This window comes from Rhinichthys klamathensis, unplaced genomic scaffold (genome assembly GCF_029890125.1).
Source record: "Rhinichthys klamathensis goyatoka isolate OS25496 unplaced genomic scaffold, OSU_Roscu_1.1 h1tg000127l_1, whole genome shotgun sequence".
In the NCBI taxonomy this organism is placed as follows: domain Eukaryota; kingdom Metazoa; phylum Chordata; class Actinopteri; order Cypriniformes; family Leuciscidae; genus Rhinichthys; species Rhinichthys klamathensis.
The window spans coordinates 2,114,728-2,125,793 of NW_026606664.1; the positions used below are offsets into that span (position 1 = coordinate 2,114,728).

General features: G+C 33.9%; 1 protein-coding gene across 2 annotated transcripts; it reads right to left on the minus strand.

The window, feature by feature from the left end:
* Positions 1-304: 304 nt before the first annotated feature.
* Positions 305-9,778, minus strand: mef2b (myocyte enhancer factor 2b). Of its 2 annotated transcripts, none has more exons than XM_056256461.1 (8): positions 9,696-9,778; positions 8,796-8,999; positions 7,658-7,780; positions 7,396-7,576; positions 2,680-2,825; positions 1,655-1,751; positions 1,443-1,545; positions 305-1,240 (listed from the first exon to the last, which is right to left on the minus strand). In XM_056256461.1, exons 1-8 carry the CDS (start codon positions 9,747-9,749, stop codon positions 916-918), a joined length of 1,233 nt encoding a protein of 410 aa, XP_056112436.1. In that variant the 5' UTR covers positions 9,750-9,778; the 3' UTR covers positions 305-915. The 2 variants fall into 2 exon arrangements, with proteins under 2 accessions (XP_056112436.1, XP_056112435.1); XM_056256460.1 differs by having other exon boundaries at positions 2,662-2,825.
* Positions 9,779-11,066: the final 1,288 nt, after the last annotated feature.

Sequence of the window (11,066 nt, forward strand, 5' to 3'; positions counted from 1 at the left end):
ATAAAACAAATGCTATTGGTCAACACAGCACAGTCGATAGTAGGCCTAACAGCCATTTTGTGTAGTTTAGCATTATATTAAGTTAAATTATTTTATGATAACTTATTTTAAATCATTTTAAGTCCTCATAGTAAACAAAGTTCAGTGAGGCCCTCTAATGGCTCAAGTGCATGAACCACTGACTGATTTAAGTATAGGAAAGTGTTGGCAAATGATGCAACATGCGTTAATAAATGTACGACATACTACTCAAGATGTACAAATGAAATTCTTTAATTATTATAAAACAAAAGTTAGGCTACAAGGTATCACGTCAACAAGAAGCATAGCATTCAGATGTCTGATATGGTTATGTGCCGCCCTCTTATGGACATTGCAACAAACTGACAATACTTCAGGATTGTACATGTTGGTATGCAGCATTCACACAAGCACAAGTGAAAAAACTTAAGCATAAAATATGATGTAATATATAGGTAATGCCAGAAGTTATGCAAATTAGCAAAAAAATACCAAGACAACATTGTTTTCTCATTAAAAACGTTGAAAGTAGAAAAGCAGTCCGTTCTGAGTGAAGATCATTTACATGAACATACTTTTTGGCTCTACAGTAATATACACGTGAGGAAAAACAGAAATAACATTTCTAATCAGGGTCAACATTGATTTTTGAATGTTGCTCTGGTGAAGTGATAATATTACTACTTTTTTTTTTTACTGGTTCTGATTAAAACATCTCATTAACTGCATGTATATTTAACTTCGAAGAATAGCTGGAGAAAAAAAATGTGATGCATTGCCTGTTAAGGAAAACAAATATAATGCATGTTTTTTTTTTTTTTATATGAAGATTGCATCTCCCAATTAAAAAAAAAGAAAGAAAAGAATTTAAGACATTTAAAAAGGATGGGGTAATTATCTTATCCATTCATTACTGATGTCATGTTGTTTCAGAGGCGGGTTGCTTTTGCCCTCCCCGGAGTCTCTGTTTGGACCAGGCTGGCTGGAGTAAGAGGCCTTCTGTATCTCACTCCTCTCCATCGCTGTGTATTCCTCGCCCGTGGCTTTGGGATCTTCCATTGGTGAGTGCTGCAGCATGTGATGGCTGGGGGGCGTGGCTGAGAGCATGTGATCAGGAGAGGTGCGCTCTGATTTGATGCTCAGGTTGAGGGAGGGGTGTGGCGGCGAGGAGGGAGAAGAGCACTGCGAAGGGTACGGGCAGCTTCCTCCTGATGCCATCCTGTGGACAGTGGCAGAAATACTTATAATAAATCATTCATGAAAAATAAATATCAATTAAATAACTTAATAAATGACATAAAATATCATTTTATTTAAATAATTTAAAACACTAAAAAAAAATCGATTTATTTTATATGATGCACTTTGTTTGATTATGTCAAGTGTGAGTAATATGTGTGATATGGTTATAAAAGCCTCACCCAGGGCTGATCATGGACTGGTGGGCATCCTGGTGAGACAAAGGTTGCCAGGTGTTCATAGAATTGCGTTGAAAACCTACAGTGTAACTCGGGTGGCTGTACTCTAAGACAGAAAGTGACCGTCAATGCTTCTTTTTAACAGTATTAACAGCATTTTTGCTACTGTATTATAATTTTGCAGACTGTGCTCTGAATAAAGATTGGTCCCCCACCTGAGGCCCCGTAGTTGCCCAGACTGTGGCCCAGTAAGCCTGTCTTCCCCATCGCCATCATGTGGCCCCCAGCATGCATACTCTGATAGAGTGCTCTCTAGATGGAAAGCAAACAACAAAAAACATGTAACCACAAGGTTATTAAAATGATATCATAAAGTATATCAGTATCATTAAGTTATATTATATTTACTTTAAGTTTGAGTACAATATAATAATCTATAAAATTGATATGACAAATATAAATATTATATTTACCGGTAATACTACATATATAGTACAACTTTGAATAATATTTTTATAAATATAATAATTTGTCAAATTGATATGAAAAATATTAATATTATAGATTTATATCATATTATATAACTATATTATACAATGCATTTATAATATCATATAATTAATTGTTATTATATATTGCTTATCGCATCATTAGTTATTGGACATTTAAATCATATATAATATAATATAATAATTTATCAAATTGATATGACAAATTTTAATATTACAAATTAATACTACATTATGCTATATTATGAAATGTCTATAATAATATAATATTCATACAATTTATATGAAAAATATTAATATTATTAATTATGAAATGTCAATAAAACATGACATATAAATACACATACACACACATTTTCATAAATACAATGATTTATAAAATGTATATAAAAAAATTACATATTACAATATATAAAATATAATATATGTATATTATGTATATATATAATATAATATAATGTTGTTGACACATTACGCTCAATTATGAAATGTCTATATTTAGAAATATCATGCAACTTTAAATCATGCATTTTCATAAATAATTACATTTGAATTTACATGAGCAACTAGAGCACTTGTTAATGATGTATTTACACAAAATTAATAAAAGGAGTAAGATAAAGTTGCCTTTTCCTCTGTACATAAGTCATGTACAGTGATATATGTAAAGTTTGGCTATGCATAGTGAGTCATTGCTGTGTATAAGTGAGTACTTTGGTAGACTCTCTCACTGCATTGGCCAAATTGCTGCGGGTTCCACACAGTCCGCTGTGAGCATCAATGCGACGTCCGTCACTGGTCATATTCAGAGGGGGCGGAGTCTTCATCTCCAAGGCCTTGCTCAGGTTGCCATGAGAAAACATTGAGTAGCCCAGACCTTCAGTCATATGGGAAGTGAAAAACAAGATGTGGTTGAAATCATTTTTTCAGTTTCTCTCTCCCGTTCTCTCTGTCACTCGCTGAAAGGAGAAGTTTTCCTTCGCAGACAACGTTTCTTCGCTATCTATGCTTGCCAGCTGTATGGAAACACTTTGCTGATAAGTGTGAACTTGTCTTGATGTGATTGATGGCTCTGAATGTCTTGCTAAGGCTAATTTCATTGCTAGCGTTTATGTATCCTAAGTACACACAATCAAATGTTTTGCATAATTTGACAGAATTAGTGGTTGATTGGAAATGGAAAGAAAAAAATCACTTCTCAAGTAACATTTTTCTTGATTTCTCTGTTTGCACGATACATCTGTTTCATCTTAAGTTTTAAGCAAGTAATCTTACTTTTGAAAAAACTTTTTATGGACAGTATTGATGGAGAGTGATTGTTGAAAAAACTTTACTCAAATATTGAACTTTTACTTTATGTAGATTGTTATAGTTTTAATCATGTATATCGTTTTTATCATAGCTTTTCATTTATAAATAAATAAACTAATGAACAAAAAAACACAAACAAATAAATAAAGAAGATCTCAACTTTTGAAAAAAACTTTTTATGGACAGTATTGTCGCAACTGACGGACAGTAATTTTCACTCAATATATTTCAATTAATTGTTTATTGCTCTTTATCTAGATTATCATATATATATTTTTAAATAATATCGGTAACACTTTAAAATAAGGATTCATACTTTAGTTAACACACTGAAAAAAGATTGTTGGTTTAACTTAAAAAAGCATGTAACCTGGTTGCCCTAAAATTTTGAGTTCATTGAAATTAAAGATTTGAGTTAATACAATGTTTTATTCAACAGAAACTCAAAATATTCAGTTATCTGAACCGCATGAATTATCTAAGTTGATTTGACAAAAGAAAGAAGTTGTGAAAACAAATCATGAAACTATTTTTTTTACAGTGAGAATGAACAATACACCATTTATTAATTTTAGTTCATGTTAATTTCATCATTTGCTAATATATTATGGAAATCAAAAGTTGTGTTTGTTAACATAAGTTAATGCACTGTGAACTAACATGAACAAACAATGAACAGCTGGATTTGTATTAACTAACATTAACAAAGATTAATAAATACTCTAACAAATGTATTGCTCATTGTTAGTTCATGTTAGTTCATACATTAACAAATGTTAACCAATGAGACCTTATTGTAAAGTGTTACCATAATATTTTTCACCGTGAAGTTTCATTTTTGTCAGAATAAATGAAGGTTTAAAAATGTTAAAATAAAGGAAAGCATGGTTAAAAAAAAAAAGTAAAAAAAAAAAATCAAAGGCAATTTTATTTATGTGACCTTTGACCAGGAAAATAAATCATGTTATTTGTAAGTATCAAGCCCTGGGACATTAAAGCTCCCATAGTTCAAGAAAAATCACACGTTAAACCTGAAAACCTGAACGTCTACCTCTACATCAAACTATTTCATATTCCATTTCAAGACCACCGTCACAATTAGAAGCTGCATTCTGATGCATGTGACACTTCTGCTAGCTTTGAGCGCTGGATTCTGACCACAGGTCGCTTTGAGAAGAATATTCCTATGCTGCACTACTAATAGTAATATGGAGGCGCTGCATCAAAGTCCAGCAGGTGTGACATTCTGCTCAGAAACCACAGCTCTGTCTTCAGCTACTGTTTCAGATGTGTGTCTGTGTGTGTGCGTGGTTGAGACGGTGGGCTGTTTCATATATGAGAACTTCCTGTGCGCAAGTACTAAAATACTCAACTTGGGGAGCGTTCCCCACTGCCTTTTAGTGTAACACCATCCGATAATGACTATAATAAAGTTTTAGTGGTTCGTATCTACTAAACATTTAGTGGATACGGTTTATGTGGTACATATACAGTAGTTTATGTAGTTAAAACTACTACACTATGTAAAATGTTTTGTTTGAAACAAACAAAATTTAAATAATGAATGAGTACCCCAACTGACAAGGAATATTCTCGAATTTTGGATTACAAGGTTTTCTCAAAGTTATGAGTTATGATCAGAGGTTCTTCTAGTAATCTGGACTTTAGTAATGTGTTCAAAACATTATTGAACGTTTTACTTCTGAAACGTCTTTTGTTGTTTGTCTAACGTTTTTTAAATGTTACAATGCGCTCTCGTGAACTCATGTCAGAGGCCCAGACTGAAGAAAATGAATAGTTGAATAAAGTCGTTATTTTTGTTTTTTTGAGCACAAAAAGTATTCCTTTCGCTTGATAAAATTAAGGTTGAGCCACTGTAGTCACTTGGACTATTTTAACGATGTCTTTACTAACTTTTCTGGGCCGGCAGATGAAATTACCTAGAAGCTTATGGAGGAGTGATCCAGCTCTCATATTTCATCAAAAATATCTTAATTTGTGTTCCGAAGATGAACGAAAGTCTTACGGGGTTGGAACAACATGAGGGTGAGTCATTAGAATTTTCATTTTTGGGTGAACTAACCCTTTAAAATTTAAGTTTAATTTAATTTAAGTTAATAAAAAAAAAAGTTAATACAATGAAGGAGATTGGTTTAACCAACAGAAAGTCAAAATATTATGTTATCTAAACCACATAAATTATCTAAGTTGATTTGACAAATTACATTTTTTTGTGAAAACAAATCATGAATATATTATATGAGCAATAAGTTATGACAACATATGTTTTTAAATTGCTTCAACTCATCAAAATAAGTTAAACAATTTTCTACTTTTTTTGTTATACAAGATTCAACTCATTTTTTAAGTCAGTTTAATGTAATTTAAGATGAAATAACTTAAACATCGAAGTTGATTGTACTTAAAAATTTAAGGCGGCAACCTTTTTTTTTTACAGTGTAGTTTCAGAACGTTCAGAGAACATTCAAAAGTAATGTTCCCATAATGTTTGCAAGATGAAAAAATGAAATGTTTCCTTAAAGTTCGCATAACAAAAACAACAACAACAAAAAACATAAAAAACTGGATGTGTTTAAAGTTGAGAACATTCAAAATAATGATTTCATAACTTAAGGGGAATGTTAGCAAAATGTTCATTAGAACATATTTTTGTTCGCTGGGCAAATCATAAAGCCATCGTCCAAACCGTGTTTTGCCTTACACTTAATGATCATGATGAGCCTATAATAATTGTATTTTAGAGTTGTCGGAACAGATTTCCTGGGAAAGTAGACCATTTGGGTTTTTGAAAAATATGAAAATCAGAATTGCAAGGTATAAACTCAATATACTGCCTTTTTTCCTCAGAATTGCAAGTTTATATCCTGCAGTTCTGACCTTTTCTCAGAATCAATTGCGAGTCATAAAGTCAGAATTGGGAGATATAAACTGAAAAAAGAGTCTGAACTGTGAGAAAATAATGTTATAGGTTTAAATGTAATCTATGTCAAATGTTTATGTTTAATGTTTAAATATGTTTTCATGCTGTAACTGTAGGGATAATACATTGCCCGCATATGTGAATATTATGTAGATCTATTGTTTACATCAAATCCATGCTTTAATAGTAATCGTCGTCACAGGTTTCATCAGCCCAGCATGTTTGCTTAATAGCTTGCATCCATAAACGTCTGTGTTTCACTTCAAAGGAAACTTCGATGATGGTATTCTGTAAAAATAAACACCATCTTCTTTTTCTTTTCATTCTGACATCTAAAGGCACAACACGTCATTTTCTCTCTTATTCCATGGATCTCGCCCGTGTTCCTCCACTTGTTACCACTGGTTTTCTGCCACCACAAAGCTAACGCAGCTGCAAGTGACGTAGCTGTGACGTCTGCTCCCCAAAAAAACCCCTATGTAGCCCCGCCCCTTTTTAGCGCCGCGCTCGTTGTGTAATGTCTTCCGGTTTGTATTTCCACAGCTTGAAGGGAAGATCTTACGGATTTATGAATGAACCGCTCACTTTAAAATCTTCCGGGTCTAACTGACATTTGTTATGACATCTGCTTCAAACATTACAAAGCTCATGATAACTTTCGTTAACTCTACAATAAGTAAATGCACTTGACCAGCTAATTACGCTTCGACAGCGATGCCATAGAAATATACTGATTTGCCGCAAAGACTGAAGTTCAAAGACAAAATTCGAAAGATGGCTGCGCTCCTGTTTTTTCTGGCGCATAAAGTCTATAGCTTGCAAGCAAAACGGGAATGCGACAGTACCCGTAATAAAACAAGAATCAATATTTCCATAGCATTACATTTGCTGTGCACTGACTAGGTTCAAAAAACAATGTTTATGTTAGTAACAACGCCAATCTCTAAACCAGTTACTACTCTACTTGCCTATAAATAGCCCATGCCAAGTTATAGCATCCAACATTATCCGATATGAATACCAATTGTTATGTCTACTGCCAGAATTGCCCATTTTTTGTAACGTTATTTAAAAAAAGTTTTATTGAAGATACATGTGTAGCTTTAAATATAGACCTAGCCTTTATTTTAATAGTGAATGATAAGTGTAGTCATGTTATCAAATATTTAGAAATGTCTTGGCCATTTTCTAATACCTGAATGCGGTCCCATAAGGGCCGGATGAGAGTTGGAGCTGACAGAACTGGTTGAGCCCGGCCTGCCACAGAAAGGTTTGTAGGATGGAGTCCGATGGGCACCCAGGTTTGGATTGGAGGAGTTGCTGTAGCCGTTTTCAGTACTTGCACCCATCACTTCTGAAGGGAGGAGCGATGGAGCCTAATGGATTTATAACAGTACTTCAGAAGAACCCATATGCACATTCGGCTCAGAAATTGTCATCTGAAAGATTCTACTAACATAATAGCGTTGGCGAGCGATGGAGAGGTCCATGCCGTCGTGATATTTCTCCGTTCCCATCGGCACGCTGTCTTCGTGTTCGAGCTCTGAACTCTCCAGTCCCAAACCTTTCCTTCTCAAAGTCTGGAGCGCTCAGAGAGAAAGAGGGTGGAAGAGAGGAGAAAAGAGAGAATAGTAAATTCTCAGGAAAAGTCGGATCAGGAAATCACACAGGCTGAATTCAAACCTCCATCTCCCATATGAGCACCACAGCTCTGATATAATTCTGTTTTCTAATGAAATACTAAAAGAAATTTAAAACTTTACACAATTTGATGTTAGATACAATGTATATATATAAAACTAAATATACAAAGTTCAACAAAAATATATAAGCTATTATTTTATAACTAACATATATACACACTAAAGGTTTTTTGTTTTTGAAAGAAGTCTTTTATGCTCACCAAGGCTGCATTTATTTGATAAAAAATACAGTAAAAACAGAAATATTGTGAAATATTATTACAATTTAAAATGTACAAGAGGTCAGCATCATTACTCCAGTCACATGATCATTCTGAAAACATGCTGATTTGATGCTCAAGAAACATTTCTTATAATTATCAGTGTTGAAAACAAGTGTGCTGTTTAATATTTTCATGGAAATCATGATATATTTTTTCAGGATTCTTAAAAATTTCAAAAGAACAGCATTTCTTTGAAATAGAAATCAAACTTTTGTGACATTATAAATATCTATACTGTCACTATTGACCAATTGAATGTGTCCTTGCTGAATAAAAGTGTTAATTCTTTGATTCCAGACTTGGTATATTTTTTTATTTATATGTATATTTTTTCATTATATTTCCTTATAATTATAAATTAAGAAAACAATGCAAAATAAAGCAGTTTCACTAAAGGTCTGGATTTTTTGCTCTAAATATACGGACAAATCTACAAATCTGTTCAGGACAAAACATCTCCAGCTTCGTGTTGATTAAATTATCATCTATATTATGCCTGTTTAAAATTGGGACTTTGTTTGGTTACTTTACAATTAAATTAAGCACAGTGAAACCGTAGCGGTAGCCCACCTGATTTGGTGATTTATTAATAATGAAAACACTTCAGAAGGGAGAGATTTGGCATGTACCTCCAGTATGTCAGTATTTGTACGGCTCTCATGAGGTTCACTGTATTCGGTGTACTTTAACAGAACTTTGTCCATATCAGTGCTGGCGTACTGGAAAAGACGGTTAGTGCTGTTGAAGATGATGAGAGCGATCTCACAGTCGCACAACACGCTCAGCTCGTAAGCCTTTTTCATCAGACCAAATTTGCGCTTGGTAAATGTCACCTTGAAGAAGAGAACAAACCACAGGACTATTGTTACAGAAACATCTGATAGATGCCACAAAGCTATAATGGTTTAACTTCTCACACTGTGTCTTTTCTGAGTCTTTTTTTGGACATGTTTTCTTCGCCCCTAAGTAAAAGCCGTGTTTCACACCTTGAGATAATTTGACCTGGATTAAAATATCACTTTCTGTCATAGAGCAAACATTATCTTAATCGTTAATCAGGTGTGAAAACATCACATAATTTAGTCCTGGTTGTCTGAAGAGAAAGGAAGGCTCATGTTTGTGGGGGTTTTTTTTTGGCCGATATATTGTAAGATAGAGATATATAAACATGAAGTCAAAATCAAAAGAAACATGCCTGGTTTTAGTTTTGCACAACTGATCGTTGCATATCAATCCAACTGAAAATAGTTTGTTTTCATACTTTATATTATAAAAATTACTTCATTTAAAAATAATTTTCTTTGTCCCTAAAGTAACCTTTTGGCTGCCAAAACCAACGCTGTGTGGGCGGAATAAAAAAATAATAATTCACTGATAATACAGGCTAACATCCACCAATCAAATCATGTTAAAACCAAGCCCCACCCAACATTGTTTCCTACTTAATATTGATTTTCACACAGAAACCGTTTGAATGTCATTTCCTGTTGAATTTAAACAGCGTGGTATGAAGTGAAAAGAGTACAGACCTGACGATTTCGCTGATCAAGAATCCGAGATATCTGTATTTTCTTCCGCCCCATGATGCTTTGTGTTCGGAGCGGGACTTTTCTAAATCAACAGGACAGAAATGTAAAAAACAAAATGTAATTTATTAGTAGAATGTGTGGCATGTAAAAACACGTCATTAAATGTTTATACAATTTACAGAAAATAACAGAGATATGAGAAATTGAGCATAATATATTATAAAAATACAATTTATTTTGTAGTAAAATAGTATAAATTCACAATAATCATATTTCTGCAGAAACATACTGTATGTATTGCTTTTGTAAATATAATGGTAACTGCTCATGCGTGATGTGTTCAACCAATACCAACTTCAACCCCAATTTCCCATCCAAGGATTACGGACGTTTGTGTACTTATACCCTCCAGAGGGTTAGTTGGGAGTAAAGTTAGCCCAGGCGCGCACCCTAACACCCCCACAGTCTGGGTTATCCCAGCACAAACATGAACGTTTCCACAGGGCACAGGTTAAAAATATGACATCTCTATTTAAAGGTAGATTAAAGTTAGCTTTAGCGTTACAACCACACTTGTAATAATAATGTTTCAATGAAGGGAAAGTTCCTGTCCACCCCCTGTTCTCCCATGAGCGAAATGGACACCAACAGTTGATTTTGTGGTGGGGGAGGGGTAGTAAAGTTTCCTAGATGAGGGTCATCATTCGTCAGAAAGGTTTTAGCCAATTAGAGATAATTGGTGATGCATTTCACAGATCTTAGCCTGGGTGATTGCTATAGCTAAAGCTAACAACTTTGGCTTAAAAATAAAACATTAAAAATCTGCACTCAATACATCTGCTTTGCTATTTTAAAGCACATTTCATAGTGAAGTTGCACTAGAACAACTATTTTTAGAGCTAAAATGCTAGTAGCTAACAATTTGGTGAGTTTATTGTAGCTAGAATCTGCTAAGCTGTTAGCTGCATTTGACGACACTGAGATCTAGTTGCTGAAATAAAAAGCAAAAAAAAACTTGAATATATATTTGATGTTGATAAAGCACACTTAATTTGACATAGCAAAAAGATCTGTAGGTCTACGCTAGGCTTGAAGCTGTTTTTGCAGCTTCACATAGGCTTATAAATCAGTGAAATACAATCATTAATTTGACTTTGCTAATGTACTTGCTATCAATCCCACTGGGAAATGTCTTTCAAACCCTGCTGTTAGCATAGTGGCTAACTGCTAATGTAAAAGCCCCAGGACTTCAGCTATGCTTTTTTCCTCTCATATATTAGGCATGTGTAACCTCATCTATTTTTAAAATCTCAAAGCCAATGGTTTACGGAGAGAGCGCCGCTGTTCCCACGATCCATGAGTGCCCGTTGC